This window comes from Oreochromis niloticus, linkage group LG16 (assembly GCF_001858045.2).
Source record: "Oreochromis niloticus isolate F11D_XX linkage group LG16, O_niloticus_UMD_NMBU, whole genome shotgun sequence".
In the NCBI taxonomy this organism is placed as follows: domain Eukaryota; kingdom Metazoa; phylum Chordata; class Actinopteri; order Cichliformes; family Cichlidae; genus Oreochromis; species Oreochromis niloticus.
Genome location: NC_031987.2, coordinates 4,282,823 through 4,306,185, shown reverse-complemented (window position 1 = coordinate 4,306,185; position 23,363 = coordinate 4,282,823). Strand labels below are relative to the sequence as shown.

Below are 23,363 nucleotides of genomic sequence, written 5' to 3'. Positions count from 1 at the left end.
CAAACTTTCAAACTATTTAACAACCTCCTCTGATACATAACTGACCAGATCATTATCCCAGAAGTTTTACGGACTTGGTGCTATACTTAAAAAAATGTTCCTTTAATTTTTTGACCAGTGTATGATCAATTTAAAGCCACTTTGAAAGTTGTTTGAAAGAAGACAGAAATTTATTATTCTTGACCAAAAGAAAATCAAAATTGGTTCAATGTCCACAGAAACACACAGACACACTCAAACACACATTAACATGGCAAAGTATTGAAAAAAATCTGGAAACATCTTAGTTCGATCTCCCACTCCCCTAGTATCTCAAGATACTTAAACTCCTCCACTTGAGCACTCCACCCTTTCCAGCTGAGGACCATGACCTCAGATTTGGAGGTGCTTATTCTCATTCCTCCTGTTTCAAATTTGGCTGTGAATTGTGCATGCTGGACGCCATCACCTGATGAAGCCAACAGAACCAAATCATCCTAAGAAGCAGGGAATAAATTCTAAAACCACCTAAGTGGAAGCCTTGCTCGAGTTCGCTACGCTTAGAAATTCTGTTCATCAAAGATATGGACAGAATTTCAGATCTGGAGGCTGTTCCTACCAATCACGCCCCTCCAGGTCCCACTGAACACAAGAGCATCTTTTTACCTGTGTGTAATTGGAAGATATTTATATTTGTTCAAAGAAAATTACTAAAAACATCGAACAGATGAAAAATGTATAAAAATATAAACATTTTAAATCACAGATTATCAAAGTTGTTCCTTTAATGGTCATAAACTAGAGATTAAATAAAGTTTAGATAGTCATTTTAAATTTATTATATGCTAAAGATTTCCAAGAAGAGGGCAGGTAAAAATCAGGCTACAGACTATTCTAAAAGCATTTTCCTGAAGTTTTTATATACTGAATGTAATCAAATATTCTGGATAAGCCTGGGTGTCATGGAAGACAACAAACATGGTGGGATTGGTCAGGTTGTCCACAACACTGTTGTACAGGTCAGTGGAGGCGGGGCCTTTCGCTGGTGGTTCAATCATGCCTTGCTTTCCAAGAGTGAAGTCACCAGTCAGAACTCGGCAGACATACATAAACTTTTCCCCGTTCTGACTGGGCGTGGAGTATTTGTCAATGGCAGAATAACTAGCATTGACAGCAAAGTATGTGCCATTGCCGTAGTATGCAGCTGAAAATGAAGAGCAGCAGAAAGTCAATGAAAAAAATTCTGTAACACACTTTCTGTTATTTGTAGTAGTCACAGCACTCTGAAATCAAATACCAAAACCCAAGTTCCAAAAAATCTTGGACAAAAAAATAAACTAAAACAAAATAGAATGATTTGCAAATCTCAAACTCATATTCTATTCACAATACAACATATTTCAGAAAACATACAATCGTTTAAACTGAGAACAGCAATAAGAGTAACAACTGAAATTCCAGTGACATTCACTTCAGTCACTACTCTCTCCCCACTCACAGCAGTCTACCACCTCATCCAATTAACTCCAGAATTCCTCTCTCTCTTCTGACATCACACCTATGAGGCATAGATACTAACATTTAACATTACCTCTCTGAATTCAAGCTTCAAACATCTGATCCTGTCTGACATACTCTTCTACCTTATTCTACCTTGATGATACTATTCACATATACTTAATTCAAGATTGTACCTAATCTGTTTTGCATCCTGCCTATACCATGATAGAACTTCCCTTCCACCTCATCTCCTGCAGTAACAGTGTATCTGTCTTCCTTCTCTCTGTCATATCGAACAGTTTGCTTTCCTTTGCTGCTGCTTAACACAGCTTGCACCTCTCCTCTTTCTTGTCTTTGGGAAAGCACCCTTACCCACCCACTAGCACACTTTCCACAGTACCCTCTGCCCAACAGCACCAGAGGCAGTTGTTGTTAACCCAGTCTTCAACTGATCTGATATGGAAATCTCAGTCTTTATGATCTGCATGTTTGATTTGATCAAGATTTTACACAGGATGTCCTCCCTTACACAACTTTTGCAATTTGTCCAGGCTTGGGTCTGTCATTAGGAGTACCCTGGCTTGTGCCCCCCTGTGGCTGGGTTTTGGGTGGGAATTATATATTGTTCTAAAACCTCTATATATCTTTCAGCATTAGTGGTACCTTTCCAAATGTGGAAGCTGTTGATTTCATAGACACTAGTGCCCCCCACTGCCATCAGGGATGCAGGGTTTTGAATTGAGCACTGCCAATATTCAAAATTGATTTTCAGCCTTGTACCTGTGCCTGTACCTGAGATTTCTCCAGATTCTCTTAATCTTTTGGTGATATTATGTACTGTAGATAATGAACTATTCAAACTTGCATTGATTGATATATATATATATATATATTTTGAAAATGTTGGATAGTTTGCAGACTGGTTTACTTCTGGGAAACTTTGCCTCTCAAAGATGGTATGTTTTATACCCTTTCATGTTAGTGACCTGTTGCCAGTTGTACTAATTAGTTGCAAAACGACCCTTTGGCTGTTGCTTTTTGGGATCACTTATTTTCCAGTCTCTTTGTGTCCCTAACTTTTTCGAGCTGTGTTGCTGCCATTAAATTCAAAATGATGTAATATTTTTTTAGAAAACAGTCAAGTGTCTCAGTTTAAATATTTAATGTTTTCTGAGTTGTGTTATGAATACAATATGGGTTTATAAGATGTGCAGATCATTGTATTCTGTTTTTATTTTACATTTTACACTCCCTCAACTTTACTTTGGCTACATACAAATAAATGAAGTGTAAAAGGTTAACATATGTGTTTAAGTTGAAATGTGTGGCTGATAAATCTGGATTAAACTGATAGTTAAAAAGTTAAGAGATAAAAAGACTTATGGGGTGTTAGTTCAGTTTATGTCTTCATAAAGAAAAAAAAAGGGAACACCCCAGTTATATTTTGGTCTTTGTTATATCTTTCAGTGTTGATTCTAATTACACTTTACATCTTCCATGGCATTACTTAAAAATACCACTAGGTGGCGCATAGCGCTCAGGAGGAGCGTAACCCCCCCTGGGAGGCAAATCTGCAGAATAAATCCTGCAGTTGAAGTTCATGATCTGTGCCTCTTTATTTCAATACACAGGTGGGTTACTAGTCCTCAAAATGACTAATAGGTAACACAGTAGAAGCAATAAGACTGTTGTGAAGTTGTGAATGAAAGTATACTGTTATAAGTTAAGTACTGCTGAAGTATTGTGTTTTGAATGAGATCGTGATGTGAACGTGATCGTGCTAGGCTAATGGACTGGCTAGCGGGGGAAGTGAGCTTCAAGTACCGTAGCGATGCTAATGCACGTTCTCAGTTGTGTGTTTTCTATATGTCTTGTTGAGGTAAGACAGGATGCAAAGGCTGTAATTAATGCTTGCATAGCCGCTCATGTGCTGTATATGAATGGTTATTTGCTAATCACTGGCTGTGAGTTACAGTACATTGTATTTCTTGATGCAAGTGATATGTATGTGTAACCGGAACAAAGGCTGAGGTACCCTGGTCACTGCGAACCAATGTTATCTATATTTATGATGGTTAATGTATACTCGCCAAGGTTATTCCTGTACTTTTGACAATGCGCTGACAGTTGTTATGCCACACATTACAAAGAATTGCTGGTTCTTATGAGAGGCGATTAATGACTTGTTCCCCTGTTGATGAGCAGAATAAATCCTGCAGTTGAATCGTAAACAAGTTCATGATCTGTGCCTCTTTATTTCAATACACAGCTGCGGGATCTAGGATCGCACCCCTCCCAGGCACCTGTCACACCAGGGGGGCAACAGAAGTGTCCCACATCACTTGTTTATGTAGACCAGGCGTGTCCAAAGTCCGGCCCGCGGGCCAGTTTTAATTGGCCCGCAAGTAATCTTATAAATAGAATAGAGTATGGCCCGCACTTCAACTTTTGCTTGAGTGTATTGCACTTCTTAGTTTTAACACCAGGGGGAGCTGCTGCTGATCAAGGCAGTTGCTCCACCAAAAAGGACAATCACAGAAGAAATTTACCCCCAAGTTACTAAACATGGCAGAACCAAAGAAGCCAAAGGTTGAGTGAATGCAGAAAATTTGGGAGAGTGAATATTTCTTCAAAGAATTCAAGGGGACGTGTGTCTGTTTTATCTGCACTGAAACTGTGGCAGTTATGAAAGAGTATAATGTACGACGTCATTATGAAACCAAACATCAGGCCTATGCATCCTACACTGGTGCTGAGCGAGAGCAGAAAGTAAAGCAAAGGGTAGCTCTCCTGCAGGGTCAGCAACAGTATATTTTTTTTCGTGCTCAAATTGTCCAGGAAAAGGCTCCAATAGCAGCTATGAGGTCGCCCAACTCATGGCAAGACATGGCAAGCCTTTTTCAGATGGAGACCTCATAAAACGCTGCCTCGTTAAAGTCACCGAAATAATGTGCCCGGAAAAAGTGCAGGACTTCAACAACGTCAGCATGTCCAGAAATACAGTTGTGCCACGCACTGAAGACTGTCAGCCAACATTAAACTGCAACTGTCTGATAAAGCTGTGCTTTTGATTTTTACTCCATCGCATGCGATGAGAGCACCGATGCCACAGACGCCGCACAGCTGCTAATTGTTTTGTGGGGAGTGGACGAGAGCACGAGCGCTTTAGGTGAGTAAAAATATATTCCACAGTACCCGTGTGTTAATGTGCAGGTACACATGCTTCAAATATCAATAATGCGCATCAATTCTGTCACTACCCTGCTTTTGCGCACCACTTTCTTATATGCGTTTTTCTTGTTAACACACAGAGTACACACCGCTGTGCACAGCGCACGCACACGCAAAGTCAGCTGATCTCATCTGATGCAGATCTGCTCCTTGATCAAGTGACATTTGTCCGGATTTTTGCCACGAGTGGCGTCGGACCAGCACCGCAGCTGGATGGCCCGATTTACATACCCAGCGCAGCTGATACTCCAGAATAATTTACTAAAATTATATGGACTCCTGTTATTAAGTCCAGTGCAGTCTGTTAATGTTGATAACCGTTTCAAACGAACGTTAATAGGTGTGTTGCTAAGCCTAAGAACTTAAATAACAAGCTTGAAATGTCCCCGTCCCATTTTCCCCTTTATTGTTTTTTCTCTGTGCTGTAAATCTTCTGTCCAAGAAGAAATCTGCTGCTGTTCTGAGAATGAGCTACCAAAGCTTTTTCTGAATAAATTAATAAAGATCCATTTATGAAAAGCTGTGATGAAGGCAGTTTTGTCTTTAATTCAACAATATAACACATTTGACCACTTTTAAGTGATTTTTAATACACTACAGTTAAGGTTATATACCTAATTTCTAGTAAGTGGCCCAGCCCCTCCTATATTTTTATGTATGTGGCCCTCAGCGAAAAAAGTTTGGACACCCCTGATGTAGACTGAAAAGTTCACGTTATGTCAACAAAGGTTCAAAAACCTGTAATCCAGTGCCTCCCCCTTTCTATATTCTATATGTGGTCAAATATCTCACCATTCTTTCCTGCATGGCTCCTGTTGAAGCCACGGTCATTAATATTTGGCACAGCTGTGTCGCAGGTACCATGGAAAAGGCGTCTCTCGTTATTCTGATGACCATTTCTCAACTCCATGTCACGCTTCTTGATCTCTAGACTCTTCCACAATCCAGGGTTCTGGATCCGCTCAATCTGAGAGGAAGAAAAATGCTTTTTTGTTCAGTCTCATGTAGATTTACATTAACTACTTTTATTGGCTTTTCTGTGAAACAAACTTTTTAAAAAAAATCTTTAACACTAACTTTATAATGGCTTGAATGCACAAAGACTTAAACAGATGCATGAAAATAAATTTTAAATTTAAATCTAGAAAAAATTAGTCAGTATCAACTTGATGATCCATTCACCAAAAACCTTTTTCTCTAATGATCTGAGTGATAAATAACAAATGTTACCTTTGTAACAGTTCCATTGCATGAGGCCTGAAACAGTTTCAGTATTTCATCATATTCTGATGTCTTGGCTTGTACTACAAAAGCCTGACATGTGGCCTCAGCTGGCATGCGTTCCCACTGCTCAGGAATACCATCTCTTTTCCTGCTTAGCATCATACTGATCTCAGAGTTAGCTTTAAGCACATCACTGCTCAGTCCTTCAATAGTGAGCTTGGCTTTACTGTTTTCTATTTTTATGCTTATACCCATGGTCTCCTCCATGTCATCAATTTTCTGGTGGTCTGCATCACAGAATTTACCAATGGCTTCATCCTCAATTGTAGTGGTCTGAGGTTCTTGGAACAACAGTTTCTTGGCTAAATCTACATCAGCCTGAGTGTTGCCACAAATATGGAAGCAAGTGGCATCAGTTTTCTGACCTTCAATTGTGAAATCTTTCTCTTTCTTTGGTTTGTCAGTATTTCTATCAGTAAATATTCCTGAAAAAACAAATTAGAAGTTAAGGTTCAACACTGACTGGAGATAGAACAGTACTGGATTTTCTTCTACATATTTTTACCTTGGAATTTCCCAATGCCAGTGCCTCCCCAGGTCCCCTGTCCTTCATCCTTAGGATTAGGATCAGTAGCTGCTCTCTGTTCCAGGCTGCCGTGGAAGTCTTTTAGCATAGCTTTCTGGAAAATAACTATGCGGATTGTGGTCAGGGGACCGGAAGAGTTTTGGCTCATTACATCAATTACTGCATCCAACATGGCATCTGCCACCAGTCTTGCTTTTACATTACCTTTACCTAAAAAAAATTATAATACTATTATTATAATTTGAAGAATTGATTTGTTAAAGGTACATGCTAAATATGTGTAGTCTCAGGTTTGTCAGTAAACTTTCAAGAGCATCAAAGCCCTTCTGTAAGTTGATGCAAGTTACACAGAAGGAGGTTTAGTAGTTATGCAGTCTGATAATCATCAGGTCTATAGGCCAGAGTGACAAGTTCAACTCAAAATGCTTTAGCTATTCTTACAGGAGCGTAGTATCTTAAAACCTACCTTTGGATGTTTTACTTATTTTGCCAATGCCCACCCTCATGCCCTCTATCTTAAAAGATAAACAATTCAGTTTGGACTGCATTTTTTGTGAATCTGAGCACACTGATAAACCTTTTAACTGGCCAAGGGTTTCATCAGAAAGCTTAAGAGGTGTGTAGCCCTCATTTAGCAAAATAGAGCTTCGGGTACACTATTGTGTGCCTATAAATTAGTGTTTGAGGCATACTGAAAAAGAATAAATGTCAAGCAGACTTATATGGGATTTCTGCATTAAAAGGGCTGAAGATCACATAAATTCACCCACCATGGCTGCAGCACATAGTAATTGTGCTTTATTGTTTTGGGGGTTTTTGTCATGTACCAGGTCACCTGTCATGGAGGTGCTGTGTTGCAGGCAGAGAGGACCCAATTGCAGGACTTCAGAGACTTACTGAGGTCAACAAAAAAAGCCTTATTGCTAAACTCGACAGACTAGGAGCTGGATACAAGATATTGGCTGGTCAGTCATGAGACCATCTCATTCACGAAATTTAAAACTGCTATTTTTGAAACCTGGCAACGAGGGAAATGGCTACAGAAAAAACAACGCTGTGTTGCCCGAGTCTGATGAAAAGCCACAGACTGAGCAGCAGTTATATTCTTACTTAAACGTCCATCTTTTTTGTAGGGTTGGTGTCACATATTAATTACATCGTGGGACGCCTGGACACGTTGCTATGACAACAACCATGCATGTTAGGTAGTACTGGATTGTAGTGGAAAACCACTCCAGGTCGAATTGTGGAAAGTCTTCTGAGTAGGTACTAATGGAAAAGGGGCTAAAGAGAAGAACATGGGAACCGGTAAAGGAGAAAAAACATGGAGACATGACTGAGATGAGGAAGACAGAGAGAGATGGACAGAAACAAAGACACAAAAGGAACCAAACAACAACAAACCAGAACCCGTGACCCAGAAACTTAGATAAAGTCAGAGACACTAAAATAACTAAAATGTACAAAGATTAAATTTAAATAATCTTCTTAATGCAGGGGTGGGGAACTAAAGGCCTCAAGTGCCAGTGTCCTGCAGGTTTTAGATATCACCCTGGGTCACCACACCTGAATCAAATGATTAGTTAATTACCAGGCCTCTGGAGAACTTCAAGACCTGTGAGGAGGTAATTTAGACATTTAAATCAGCAGTGTTGGATCAAGGACACATCTGAAACCTGCAGGACACCGGTTCTTGAGGCCTGGAGTTCCCCCACCCCTGTCTTAATGCAAAGGAAAGAATAATGAATCCACACAAAACTCCAAACACTGTGACATCACCCAATTAACGTTTGTCTGGTCCTGAAAAAGAAAGTCTAACAAGAATACCCCACCACCACGACTACTACTATTGTTATCCAACATGAGCATACATCTGAGAAACCAGAGACTGAGGCTACTTCCACACGTACACGGGTATTTTTGAAAATGGAGATTTTCCTTGTTTAAAAAAAAAAAAAAAAAAAAAAAAATCCTGTCCACATGTAAACGCCAAAAACACAGTCAAACACTGTCAAGAACATGCCAAATCCTAGCTGTGCAGAAATTTTGGCCAATCAGAAGTCTAGAAGCCTGGGTGGGAAAGAGTAAACAGGGTTTTATGCAGTACTTAAAGTTTGTGTTTTTCTGGGAAGGCAGCTAATTTTGTGTTGCTTTTCAAGTGCCTTCATCATTTCAAATGTTAATAACTAAAGACAGTATTTTGGCTGTTGTGTAGACTCACAACTTAAGAATGAACAAAATGCATACAGCATACATAAATGTAATTAAAAAAATAAATTTATTCAAAACTGACATCATGATTTAGGTTGTGAGACCGTCTGTGTTGAATGGAGAAGTTCACTCTGATGCCTCCATATTTCTAAATGGAGGGACATTAACTGTGTGTGTACATGTAAGCATGTAAAACTACAGTTATTTCCTCTAGTTTCCTACAAGTGAGTAGAGAAACAACAGAATTATAGTTTGCAGTAGAGGGCATCAGCAAGAAACCAAAAAGATTAACTGTAATCAAATCCATCCATTCCATCCATTTTCTTCTCCAAGCCAGGTCGCAGGGGCAGCAGCCTAAGCAGAGAAGCCTAGACCTCCCTGTGCTCAGCCACCTCCTCCAGCTTGTCTGGGGGAACACAAGGCGTTCCCAGGCCAGCTGAGAGATATCATCACTCCAGCGTGTCTCGGGTCTGCCTCAGGGCCACCTCCTGGCGAGACATGCCTGTAACACCTCACCCAGGATGTGCCCAGGAAGATCCTTATTTGAACCACCTCAACTACCTCCTTTCCATGTGAAGGAGAACCAACCGTACTCTGAGCCCCTCCCAGGTGCCTGAACTCCTCACCCTATCTCTAAGGGAGAGAACAGCCACCATTCAAAGAAAGCAAATTTCCACCACCTTTATCCGTGAGCTCGTTCTTTTGGTCACTACCCAGTGCTCATGACTGATCCAATGTTCTGCATGAAAACCACATTGTTTTATCTGTATCCAAGGTTCGACTAACCTTTCCAGCACCCTGTCACAGACTTACCCAGACTGAGAAGCATGAATCCCCTATAGTCGGAGCACATACTCCAGTCCCCCTTCTTGAAGATAGTAACCACCACCCCAATGTGCCAATCCAGAGGTACCGCTTCAGATTTCTATTCAACATTGTAGAGGCAAGTCAACCAAGACAGCCCTAAAGCATCCTTCAGGAATTCGGAGTGAACCTCATCCACTCCAGGGGCCCTGCTAACAAGGAGTTGTTAAACTGCCTCAGTGACCTCACCCTCAGTGATGGATGAATCATTCCCTCGTCCCCACACTCTGCTGAAAGATGTGCCAGTGGGATCCTAAGTTGCCAGAATTGCCTTGAGGCAGTCTTAAAGTCTTTTTCACCTGCCTCACTGAACTCCTCAAACACCAGAGTTTTTCTTTAGCCACTGCCAAAATCACGTTCCGCTTGGCCTGCCGGTACCCATCGGCTGCCTCAAAGTCCTTGTTAAATCCTGCACTTGACAGTGACGTGTGCAATTGTCTTGAAGTTAGCCTATGCTGTTTTTCGCCACATGCCCATCAAATTCCTGATGAAGACTCTTAGGGTCCCGTTGATCTTGTATCGTTCTAGGCGTTCCAAGATCCATGTGTGAGGCCATGAGTTGTAGTCTTTCTTTTAGTTAATCCAGGCAGTGCACAGACTGGTCAGTCTGGCCTTACAGTTTTGAGTGACTGTCAGTGAAAAGTTTGCTTCATTCATAAGCATACTGTTTGTATGAAACATAACCTGTTTCATAATACACGTTTCTGGATTGGGCTTAACGTAACTATGGTATGTAGATTTCCCATATCATAAACTTCTGATATACATGAATAAATCTCACCTGTGTCAATTGCTGGAAATGATACAGAGGTATAGGAGCTTTTCACACACATCTGAAGTGCATCTTTCACAATCTTGTTGATTTTTACTGGGTCAGGATGTCCAACCACGTGGAGAATCTTCTTACACTTTAGGTTGCCTGGCTGAGTCATTATCATGCCTGGATTGGACTTGGCACCTAAATGTGGAGATAGTGGATCTTTATGTCTTTTACCCTTAATGACCATGAGAATGTTTATAGGGCTTTGGAGTTGACGTCACGCCGCAGTGCATTGTGGGATCGCGGCGCCATGTCAGAAGGCCACAAATCAAAACAAACAGACTGTGTTGATAGCATGACTGCCAGAACCATACTTAAAATCAGTGCAAAACACAAAGGGCTGTATCGCGAACGATTGCGCCCACACGCCAAGAGATGGTACTTGGAAAAAATAGCGTGCATCGGTAATGTGGACCCATATGAAAAAAGGCAGTGGAGCAGAAACCCAGACGGCCTACCGCCGTTGTCCTATCCCGATATCTTCGCGTACCTTGTCTGTGGAGTCAACGCATACACGGCGAATCATTTTCGGAATTATAAATTCCTGGAGGCGCACATCTAATTCACGAACGGTTGGGTACAAGGCCGTTTTTAAGCCTCCACGTTGTGAGTACGTTGACCATATGACCAAGATACAGCCAGAGGTTGCCAGCTGTGCGTTGCCATGTAAATAGTGTGCATTTCATGTGTATGTACTTGCTAAGTACATGTAAACAGATCTTGAATAAAAAAAATAAACATACTTTTCTGTTTCATATTTCATATGCTGGTTTGCCTGCAATAATGCCAAATAATACGCTACTCCGTCAACATGACGTGGTTCTGCAGCATCACACATTAGGATGTTTTATCTAATTATCTATGACCTCAGCGCATTCAAAATAATGCTAAAAGCCTATTAAGAGAGATATTAATTTATTTAGAACTCACCGGAAAGAAAATGCCGCGAGCAAACCAACAAAAAATTGGGGATGGCAGAGAACTCGATATCCGCTTGTGTGAGCGCTGCAATCCAAGCCTGACGTCTTCATTTAGTAATATCGGATACATGAGGTCCCTTCCGTTGCCTCCAGGAGGGGAGCCCATTTTCCAGCTTCTTGCCTTCCCTATCGTGTGATCTAACGTTGCAACACAGCACGTACGAACCATAGCTGACGCTTGTGTGCTTTCTTTGGCCTACTGTCATGGCGGGAGGGGGCGTGGCCCCGCTCCCGTGACATCACGCTCCAAAGCCCTATTTAGGCCATAGTTCTGTTACTGGCAATCTTAGACTATGACTGCATAACTGGGCTTATATTAAGTCAGCTTCAATTTTATTGTTAAAAAAACCAAACTGTTATACTATAGGTGGAGTCTACTCTGAGTTACAGTGTCATAAAATCTAAAAGTTAAAGTGGTTTCTTACCAAAGATGTGGCATTCCACTTCAACAGCCTTACCAGCTGCATCTAGAATAGCTTTAGAGACTCCTGGATGAAGTGGAAAAATTATACATATAAATAAAAATTAAAGATAATGATTACTGTCATCATATTTTGTGCAGTTTAATACTTAATTTAATAAGATGCTTAATTCTTCTTTTGTCTGCTATGTCCACTGTGCAGTAGTGAGGATATGTATTTTAGTTACATATAACTAAAAATAATTTTAAAAACTTGAATATTCCACTTTTTTACTATGATTTACCTGACTTAAGGGAAAAGCTTTGATTGGAAGAGTTGACAATGATATCCGTAGTCTCCTTGGTTATGTCTGCTGTGACTACCTGTATAGTCACATTTCCCATTTTAGTCTCATGCATATCTGAGGTCGAGGTGAGGTTAGAGAAGGGGCCTCCTGGCGTGAACAATTGAAAAAAACCATTTGAAATGTTTGAAAAAGTTGTGATAAAAAATTAGAAACAAACAATATTATGTGCCCTCACCTTTTGTTAAACTTGAATCGCCTGAGGCATTTGGAAACTTCTTAAATTCATCGGTGAAATCCTGCAAAAATAAAATGGTCTTCTTCAACTGAAAAAAATCACTAATATTTAAACCAAAACGGAAGTTAAACAATACAATATACCAAGCACCAACCTGTAGGTTAAAAACAAAGTTCACACAAAAGAGGAGTCGTAGAGTCAACAGACCCAAGCTTGTTAATAGCCTGGTTAAAAAATGATCTTAATTGATGTTCATTTAAAGGGTTGGAAGTCTTTGATTGAGAATCAAAGGCTGTTTTACCATGCAGCTGGACTACTTGTTGCAACCAGGTGCCTCGAATGTTCTTGATTAGAATCCAAGTTTAAAGCACTTCAGCAATATCTTCATTTTATGAATGTAGTAATTTTTTTTTAAATTCAAAGTCTACACTTTATTATGTACATTTCAGCAACATCCAAAAGATGCTCTACTGGATTTTATCTAGTGACTGTGGAGGCCATTTGAGTATAATGAACTCATTGTCATGTTCAAGAAACCAGCTTGAGAGGACTTGAGCTTGACATGGTGTAATGTTGACATGCTTCACTGTCATCCATTTTTGGGATTTTAGTTTAAAAAGAACATTTTTTTTATTGTGTTTTTATTTTATTTTTTATTTTTAAACTGTGTTTACTTATTCTTGGTTTCTTTCTCTGAGAATAAACTTGTCTGGTTTGACCTGTTTAGTCTCTGTTCCCTGGGTTCTAATTCACTTGCTGCCCCTTGTATTAAAGAACCTCCTGGTGTGACATTTAGGCATGCCAGCTTTAGTGCCTACACTTGCTTGGTATTAAGGGACCCAAAGAAGAAAATATACCCCAGTATCATTACACCACTAGCAGCTGCCTGAACAGATGGTAAAAGGCAGGATGGATTCATATTTTCAGGTTTCAGAAACTGCTAATTTCACAGTCACCAGAACTCAATCCAGAAGAGCACTCTTGGTATGTACTTGAAAGGGAAATTGGGATAAGCTGATAGATCTGCAGCAACTATGTGATGCTATCATGTCAATATGTAGTAGAATCTCTGGAATTTCTCCAAAACCAGAATCTATCCCATGAAGCTCTGGCATGTTATGAAATGTCAGTCTAAAAATACTGAATAAAAACTGACATTACAGAGGCCTTGGTACCATCTTGTGTTTTAGGTATATGATATAGCATGCAGTGTTACAAGAAGTAGCACTATGAATATGTCAGCAGGGAAGCAGCATTGCTAAGAAATGAAGAAATAATTATATAGAAAGTGCAAGTACTTTACAAACTAATGCTACTAACAGGGTCCAGTATTGTACTACAGATAACAAAACTTAAGGTACTGTTACATCATAGAAGACTGTTTCTACTGAACCTTTAAACAGATCTTAAACAGGGAGTGCAGAATTATTAGGCAAGTTGTATTTTTGAGGAATAATTTTATTATTGAACAACAACCATGTTCTCAATGAACCCAAAAAACTCATTAATATCAAAGCTGAATGTTTTTGGAAGTAGTTTTTAGTTTGAGCTATTTTAGGGGGATATCTGTGTGTGCAGGTGACTATTACTGTGCATAATTATTAGGCAACTTAACAAAAAACAAATATATACCCATTTCAATGATTTATTTTTACCAGTGAAACCAATATAACATCTCCACATTCACAAATATACATTTCTGACATTCAAAAACAAAACAAAAACAAATCAGCGACCAATATAGCCACCTTTCTTTGCAAGGACACTCAAAAGCCTGCCATCCATGGATTCTGTCAGTGTTTTGATCTGTTCACCATCAACATTGCGTGCAGCAGCAACCACAGCCTCCCAGACACTGTTCAGAGAGGTGTACTGTTTTCCCTCCTTGTAAATCTCACATTTGATGATGGACCACAGGTTCTCAATGGGGTTCAGATCAGGTGAACAAGGAGGCCATGTCATTAGTTTTTCTTCTTTTATACCCTTTCTTGCCAGCCACGCTGTGGAGTACTTGGACGCGTGTGATGGAGCATTGTCCTGCATGAAAATCATGTTTTTCTTGAAGGATGCAGACTTCTTCCTGTACCACTGCTTGAAGAAGGTGTCTTCCAGAAACTGGCAGTAGGACTGGGAGTTGAGCTTGACTCCATCCTCAACCCGAAAAGGCCCCACAAGCTCATCTTTGATGATACCAGCCCAAACCAGTACTCCACCTCCACCTTGCTGGCGTCTGAGTCGGACTGGAGCTCTCTGCCCTTTACCAATCCAGCCACGGGCCCATCCATCTGGCCCATCAAGACTCACTCTCATTTCATCAGTCCATAAAACCTTAGAAAAATCATTCTTGAGATATTTCTTGGCCCAGTCTTGACGTTTCAGCTTGTGTGTCTTGTTCAGTGGTGGTCGTCTTTCAGCCTTTCTTACCTTGGCCATGTCTCTGAGTATTGCACACCTTGTGCTTTTGGGCACTCCAGTGATGTTGCAGCTCTGAAATATGGCCAAACTGGTGGCAAGTGGCATCTTGGCAGCTGCACGCTTGACTTTTCTCAGTTCATGGGCAGTTATTTTGCGCCTTGGTTTTTCCACACGCTTCTTGCGACCCTGTTGACTATTTTGAATGAAATGCTTGATTGTTCGATGATCACGCTTCAGAAGCTTTGCAATTTTAAGACTGCTGCATCCCTCTGCAAGATATCTCACTATTTTTGACTTTTCTGAGCCTGTCAAGTCCTTCTTTTGACCCATTTTGCCAAAGGAAAGGAAGTTGCCTAATAATTATGCACACCTGATATAGGGTGTTGATGTCATTAGACCACACCCCTTCTCATTACAGAGATGCACATCACCTAATATGCTTAATTGGTAGTAGGCTTTCGAGCCTATACAGCTTGGAGTAAGACAACATGCATGAAGAGGATGATGTGGACAAAATACTCATTTGCCTAATAATTCTGCACTCCCTGTAGTAGTGTTAAATGAAGAATATGTGCAATGAAATTCTAATTTCATTTCCTTTTTATAAACTTCACAATATAGTTTTAGTGCCAACAGTTAACCAGTGAGTAAAAGTCAAAGTATAAAGCAAATGAAAATTAAGTGAATCTCTCCAGCATGTCCTGGGTCTGCCCCAAGACCTCCTCTTGGTGGGAGAGGCCCATAACACCTCACCCAGGAGGCGGACAGCTCTATTCTGAGCCCCTCCTAAATGACTGAACTCCTCACCCTATCTCTATGAGAAAGGCCAGCCACACTTTGGAGAAAGCTCATTTCCACCGCTTGAATCCGCGATGTCATTCTACCCAAAACTCCTGTCCATAGGTGAGGGTAGGTATGTAGATCGACTGATAAACACATCACCACCTCTTTTCATCACTGCACTAGAGGCCACCACCTAAAGAAGCCAACAGAACCACATGATCCGAAAAAAGCAGAGACAGGATTCTGAGACCGCCCAAGTGGAAGTCTTTCGCCACTTGGCTACGCCTAGAAATTCTGTCCATAAAAACTATGAACAGAACTGTTGACAAAGGGCAGCCCTGGCTGTGTCCAACGTCCACTGGGAGCGTGTCCGACTTATTGCCAGCTATGTGGACTAAGCTCTTGCAATGGTTCTATAAGGATCAAATGTCCATGGCGAGAGGCCAGAAACCCCATTATCTAGAAACAGCTCCCACAGAATACTCAGATGGAGACGGTCAAATGCCTTCTCAAGTCCATAAAATACATGTAGACTGGTTAGGCAAATTCCCATTCACCCTGAAGTATGTTCAAATGGGTAATAACAATAATAATAATAATAATAATAATAATAACTTTATTTATAAAGCACCTTCAAGCAAAGTGCTGTACAACTGTTTGAAATTAAAAGGGTTTAAAAGTAATACATAGCACTACAGATAGGAGACACAGTACAAGTTAAGAACAGAGAAAAAAGAGAAATTAAGAACAAAATAAAAAGAAGAAAACATTTAAAACCTAAAAGCCATAGAGTTAAGACATGTAGGATAAGGTAAACAAGTGTGTCTTCAGCTTAGCTTTAAAAACCTCGACAGAGCATGCCTGCCTAATATCTTGAGGGAGGTTATTCCATAAAACCGGGGCACGAAAAGAAAAAGCACGCTCTCCAATTTTCTTTTTCCTGGCTTTAGGAACTTTTAAAAGACCAGAGTCCTGAGATCGGAGAGCACGGGATGGAATATACCAGTGTAAAAGGTCAGAGAGATACGAAGGTGCTAATCCATTTAAAGCCTTATAAGTGAGCAACAGGACTTTAAAATCAGCTCGAACCGGACAAGGTAGCCAATGAAGAGAGTATAAAACAGGGCTAATATGTTCAAATTTTCCAGTTCTTGTTAAAATACGAGCAGCTGCGTTTTGCACCATCTGTAGACCTTTAAAACTTTTCTTTGGTAGCCCTGAGAAAAGAGCATTACAGTAATCAATGCGTGAGGACACAAATGCATGAACAAGAATCTCTGCAGTATCGTTTGACAAAACTTGTCTAATTCTAGCTATGTTCCTCAAGTGATAAAAGGCGGTTTTTGTTATTTCTTTTATATGAGACTCAAAAGAGAGCACCGTGTCAAACCACACGCCCAAATTTTTTACTTTGTCTCTACAAGTTATGACCCTATCATCAATTCTCAGGGTAAAATTTTGGGACGAGTGCTGAAATTTAGGCGGTCCAATGACCATCAACTCTGTTTTATCAGTATTTAAGCACAGGAAATTATCCGATAACCAGCCCTTAATTGCTGATAGACAAGATTCCAAATTAGAGATTTCAGTACAGTTTCCAATTATTAGAGGAACATAGAGCTGCAGGTCGTCAGCATAACTATGAAAGGTTGCTTTAAAAGAACGTAAAAGAGCACCAAGAGGCGACAGATACATAGAGAACAGCAGTGGTCCAAGCACAGAGCCCTGAGGGACCCCATGCCTCACCACACAGGTCTCAGAAAGAACATTATTAAAATTAACAGTCTGAGACCTCCCTGACAGGTAAGATCTCAGCCATGATAAAACATTCCCTGTAATTCCAATAAAATGTTCAAGCCTATCCAATAAAATGCCGTGATCAACAGTGTCAAATGCGGCACTTAGGTCCAGTAGTAATAAAACTGAAGTGCGATCATTGTCTGCATGTACCAGCAGGTCATTCACCACTTTTAGTAAAGCTGTCTCTGTGGAGTGATTTGGTCTAAAAGCAGACTGAAATGGTTCAAACAAATTGTTTGTTGACAAATGCTCAGTGAGCTGCTTAAAAACCACTTTTTCAAAGACTTTAGACAAGAAAGACAGATGTGAGATGGGTCTATAAAAGAAGGTAAAGGTAAAGAACCGCTCCAGTGTTCCACGACTGGGAAGAAGACCACATTGTTCTGCCTGTGTCTGAGGTTCCCTGGGAGGCTGAGGAGTGTGATCCTCCTATAGTTGGAGCACATGCATTTGGCGCATAGACACAGACAACAGTCAGGACCCCTTCCCCGACCCGAAGGTGCAGAGAACAAACCCTCTCGTCCACTGGGGAAAACTCTAATGTACAGACAGCAACCTTTGGGATAATAAGAGCCCACCCCAGGCTAAGGCCTATCACCTTGGACAAGTCCAGCCAAACTATATCTAGCTGGTATCTCCTGACCTCACGCACTAGCTCAGGCTCCTTCCCCATCAGAGAGATAATGTTCCATGCCCCAATTGTTAATTTTGGTAGCTAGGGATGGGTTTGCCGGGGTCTCCACTCCTGGCCGCCACCTAGCACACACTGCACCCGACACCTCCTACAGCAGGCTAGTTCCCTGTTGCGTTTTTGGGTTGTGCCCAGTGGGGCACCATGGGCTGGGGCCCAGCCATCAGGCACTCGCCCTCAGGCACCCTCTCCAGGCCTGGCTCCAGGATGGGGCCCCTGTAACCCTATCCCAGGCAGAGTGAACTGTTCCCTGGATTTTCTTCTCATTGTGTTTTTAAAATTGCTCTTTGTCTGGTCTCTCTTACAGGACCAGTTTGCCATGGGATGACTTACTGACAAGATAGCCTCTGGGATACCTGGAACATACAAACTCATCTACCATGATAAGGTAGTGATTCATGAGGGGGCCATAAAATTATACATCTAAAACACCAGATAGAGCCAATTTAAATATATAATTATATCATTTATATTTGTTTATATATGTTATTACGTCATTTTCACTTCTGCTATTGTATCAGTGTGGACCAGAATCAGTGAGGAATGTTTCTAGCACCTTGTTGAATCTATGCCAAGAGGAAGATGCCCACCACTTCTTCCTTTCTCCTCACATCTTTACTAAGATGTGAATATGAAACAGTGGTTCAACCCATGAGTTAGGTGCTTAGATGATTCATAGGTCAGTGTAAAGTGCCAAAAGAAACAAAACAAAACAACAAATTCTCTGAAAATGGTCAGGTACAAGAACCAGACTGAAAATAAAATAAAAAGCAGCCAATGTCCAAAGAAAAACTTAACTTGCTGTGTAATTGAATATGATATGAGGTGCAAGGTTTTCTTACCTGAATACACTGCATATCACCTGGGTAAAGTACAATCACAACCTTCTTCAGGTGCTTGGGTTTTCTCTTTTTGCTAAATTCTAAGATTGTATCCAACATCAAAGAGGCTACGACAGCTGTTGGGAAACACAGGTTTCCAGTGCCAATTGCTGGCAAGGATATGGAGGTTAGATTATTATTCTCTGCCATGTCCAAACAATCCATAAAGATTCCTTGCAAACACTGTAAGGCAACAAATACATACTATTTAATAATAATAAAAATAATGACATTTAGTTCCAGTAATATGGATATGTCATCAATTTTAGACTGTAAAGATTATTTAAAATGTACTATACATGATGAAATACTTCACCTCTTCAGATGTGTCTTGATCCTTATCCCAGTAAGGTGCAATTGCATGAAAGACTTTTTTGCTATATAGTTGGCAGCCCTCAGTAACAATGATCTCACCAACATTTCCAGTAGCACCCCATGCATTTATTGACTGCTGAAGTTTGGGTCCAGCTGCACACAAGATGGCTTTTGAAACTGCACCGCTGTCCAGGTTGAGGTCTGGAGGCACACTGTTCACAATCACCTCTGTCTAAAAAATTATGAAAGTTATCAGTCGTGTGTTCAGCAGTGCACATAACTATTAAAAACAACGAAAAATAATAATGAAAGAAGAAACAGTCAAACCCCTTACTAATAAAGATCATTTATAGCTAGATAGGGTGAGTAGTTAATGCTACATACATACTCTTGTAGTCTGGCATCTCACAGTACGAAAAATTCTGTCTTAAATTAACTATGTGCTCTGAATTAAGTATAATAAAAATCCAAATTACCATGGAAAACTCTATATTTCCCTTTGTAAGAACAATGTCCAAGCCTTCGTTTGTCTGCACGTGATACAAGTATGGGTCCAATCCAGTAGCCTGAAAAACTAATGGCTTGTGAGCTTTGGGAGGAGGAGCTTGTTGAGAATGAATGACACGGTGGTTTCCAAACTCCTGCCTGAAAGCAGCCACCATATTCTGAACAGTAATGTCATCATTGTCTTGGCCATCACTTGGCTTATAAACCAGTTTAACCAGGCAACCAGTTTTAGTTTTGATTGCGGAAAGATACAGTGTTTCATTTTCCTGGAAGAGCTTCTTCACTCCAGACATGCAGACACTCAGACTGTCAAAGACTACAGCAGAGACGGCACCTTCAACCACAGTCTTGCAATGTGTCACATTCACTCTGGATCCACTCAGACAGATAGCCTCATTTCTGTAGGACACTCTCACCTTGTCTTTCACTTTCTCCATCCAAGATGTGTTGAAATGTTTCAAGTATTCAACGACAGCATTAGCTTTGACCACAACAGTTTCTTCTATGTGAGCATTCTGTGTTAAGAAGTCACCAAGCTGATGCTGAACTTTTATGACACTATCCTTGTAGCCTGACACCACGACTTGTTGAGCAGTTGTGTTGATTCGAGTTCTGCATGGCTTACTGTTAGCCTGCTCTAAGAGACTGACCAGCTGCTGCCACTCTGGCTTCTTCAGGACATTACCGTCTTCAACATGAATGTACTGAGATGTTAACAGCTGTCCTAGATGGTCCTGAGCATGAGACAGATCTCTGTGAGACACAGCAAGGAGCTGCACCCTGTTTCCACTGATTTCAAATGCTGCGTTTATTTGATGAGATGTGAGGAGAGCATCTGTAAGCTCCTCTTGTTGCTCATCCTTCAACAGTTCAAGCACATTTTTATCTAATTCTACATTCTGTCGTTTTAATGCAAGTACTATATCTAATATAACATTGATTGCTGCATTAATCTCTTCCCCTAAGCCAGTTATGTTCAGATTAGGACTCTCTGGTGACAATTTGAGTTCTGGATACACAAGTAGAAGGTTGTCCAAAAGCCCATTTTGACACAGGAGATGGAAAACTGATGGTGACACTTCGATCTCTAAAGTTTTACTTTTTTTCTCTTCATGGATCTTGTTAATAATTTCAGATAGAGATTTCTCCAGTCTGTTGACATCACTAACTGGACCAGCGACTGATAAAGCTCCTCTGTCTTTATCAGGTACTACAATCACATTTTCATTCAGTAACATCTCTCTGATATTTTTCTCAGACTCTTTCCATGCATCTGAATCTGGATTGAACTTCACAGATTTGAACTGTGACACAGATTGTGCAAATGCTGACTTCACAGTATCAGTCCATTCTTTGATGATGGCTTTGGCATTCTTTTGCTTTAGTAAAGAAGACACAGGACTCAAAGTCACAGTAGTTTGGCCGAGGTTCACGATGCAGAAGTTTTTGTCCATTTCACTACAAATGGCCTCTGCTGCTGATTTATTTTGAGCTAGATATCTCAGGACAGCGGTGTCAATGGGCTCTGAGATGGCAGCAGGAAGTTTTAGGGACGCCTTGCCCTTAAATGACCTTCTTAAACCTTTTAAAACAGAAAACCGATGAACTCTGGCCTCGTCATTCTTGATGGAATGCTTCCTCTTTATGTTTTTAACAGCTGTAATGAAAAAAAAAATACAAACATGTAAAACAATTTAGATATGTAAGACCTTTTTTTCCCTATACACCCAGCTAGACAGCATGCATCAGCTATCACTAACAACTGCAACACCAGGCAACACTTTCGGTGAAATGAAGACAACACATACTCTAACCTGATAAAACAGAGGGGTAGACAACTGAATAGAACTGACAAATTCATATTTTAGACAAACATTTGTATTTGAGTTGAGGAGTGAGTCCCTGATTCAATCTGAGTCCTTCACAAAATTACAGCAGGAAAATATTTCATATACCCAGACTTAATCAGAGAAAAAAACACCTTAAATAACAGTTAGAGATTTTTAGAAGTTCTTGACAAATACATGCATGTAAAAAAAATATTATGTAGAAACTAAATACCTTCATTACATATATAGCATGCATGGCATAAGATTGAGGTGTTGTTTTTATTCAGTACTTACATTTCGTGTTGTCTTTATCCAATGGGAATGCCTGTGTGGAACAAATAAAAATATACATTTATTCACCATTTTTTGTTATACTGAAATCTTGTATGACCAGTGCTATAAATAGCTGTTGGTCTTTAAAGAAATATAATGGAAAAATATTTTAATTATAATTAATTTGCGAAAAACAAAACAAAACAAAAGATACACAGTAATGTTTTCCAAGTTTTTTGTTTGTTTGTTTGTTTGCAATATTCCTACAGCAGAAAGAGAGAACAGCTTTGAGTTCACGGTAAGTCATGTGACTTCTAGAAACAGCTCAAAACCAAGACAGAGACCGTTGTTTAATACAAAGTAATCCTAAATTCGAAGTCTGGGGAGGAGGTTCAACAACTTCCACCCACAAATAGTGTAACATTACTATATTTTACATTAGTATATTTATATTGACACGGGCATACAAAACTTTTCTTGAACATGTTTGTTACTGGTATGCAGATCTCCCTTGATTACACCGGCCTATTATAAATAATACATGTGATGATTTCTCTTCAGTGGGTAAACGAACCGTCAGCTTCAAAACGCCCTTTTCCAAACGGATCTGATGAGACTCTTTTGCCAGAACATTTCTCTGATCTGTGACACAAGAGAAAAAAATCTGCAGTAAAGAACTCCACTTATAATACGGCGTAGAATCTATTATTATTATTAGTAGTAGTATTTTCAGTTCACTTTATGGAGCCAAACTTACCCTCCTCTCTCGTGAAGTGCAGTATCGCTGTCCTGCTGCCATTTTCATACTCGATCTCACAGTCGCCACCGACAGTACGAAAGTACTGCAGTAACTTTGTTTCTAAACTGGGTATGTCGGTTTCTTTGAATCCAACGAGCAGAGGATACGAGTGTGCCTCGGCCATCGGTTAGTAGCCGGGAAGACGCACAAAGAAAAATAAAGTCTTTCACTTTCTGCTTCACTTGTATAAGTAGACTACATGTAGGACTGGTACCTCCCATAGGTGGAAACTAAAAGAAAACTCTGCGCGTATCAGTGTTAGACAGGTTGAAACGCATTTAACAAACAAACAAACAAACAAACAAAACGATTTTAATGTTTAACATAATGTTTATATTGGGGGGTATTATTAGAAAAATAAACTCGTACATTTATGGAAAAAAAACTTTGACTAGACAGACGAGCAAATTTCCCAAAATTTCGGTAAAAAAAAAAAAAAAAAAAACCCGAAACGAAAAGAAAAAAATTCAAAAATTTGAGAAAAACACTTTGCATATTCACGATGCAGCATGTTTACGAGGAAAAACCGAAATCAGCAACAGCAACTTCAAAAAATATGCAACAAATATGCTTCCACAACCTGAAGACAATGTGATTGGAGTGTTGCTGCTGCCTTACATTGTCTAGTATTGAGTATAGAATTTTAAAATGTGCCCTTTTTTATTAACTATTCCACTAAAAGACTTTTTTTTTTTTCCTTTTTCCAAGAGAGGTTCAAAATATGCACAGTTA

At 40.1% G+C, this 23,363-nt stretch overlaps 1 protein-coding gene and 1 long non-coding RNA gene across 2 annotated transcripts; one reads left to right on the top strand and one right to left on the bottom strand.

The window, feature by feature from the left end:
• Positions 1 to 190: 190 nt before the first annotated feature.
• LOC100705215 (poly [ADP-ribose] polymerase 14) lies at positions 191 to 23,017 on the bottom strand. The gene is made up of 14 exons (XM_005450453.3): positions 22,590 to 23,017; positions 22,407 to 22,474; positions 21,854 to 21,884; positions 19,700 to 21,387; positions 19,225 to 19,455; positions 18,870 to 19,091; positions 12,339 to 12,399; positions 12,101 to 12,250; positions 11,821 to 11,883; positions 10,377 to 10,553; positions 6,500 to 6,730; positions 5,941 to 6,419; positions 5,503 to 5,677; positions 191 to 1,183 (listed from the first exon to the last, which is right to left on the bottom strand). Exons 1-14 carry the CDS (start codon positions 22,753 to 22,755, stop codon positions 897 to 899), a joined length of 4,029 nt encoding a protein of 1,342 aa, XP_005450510.2. The 5' UTR covers positions 22,756 to 23,017; the 3' UTR covers positions 191 to 896.
• LOC112844170 (uncharacterized) lies at positions 4,619 to 4,918 on the top strand. The gene is made up of 2 exons (XR_003216815.1): positions 4,619 to 4,648; positions 4,791 to 4,918. It is a non-coding gene; the product is annotated as an uncharacterized LOC112844170 (long non-coding RNA).
• Positions 23,018 to 23,363: the final 346 nt, after the last annotated feature.

Excerpts from the sequence above, each read along its gene's own strand:
- LOC100705215 (XM_005450453.3), bottom strand. The coding sequence starts at position 22,755 with ATGGCCGAGGCACACTCGTATCCTCTGCTCGTTGGATTCAAAGAAACC. Across the intron at positions 21,388-21,853 it reads GGATAAAGACAACACGAAAT|CTGTTAAAAACATAAAGAGG; the intron begins GTAAGTACTGAA and ends TTTTCATTACAG. Across the intron at positions 12,251-12,338 it reads CGATTCAAGTTTAACAAAAG|GAGGCCCCTTCTCTAACCTC; the intron begins GTGAGGGCACAT and ends TGTTCACGCCAG.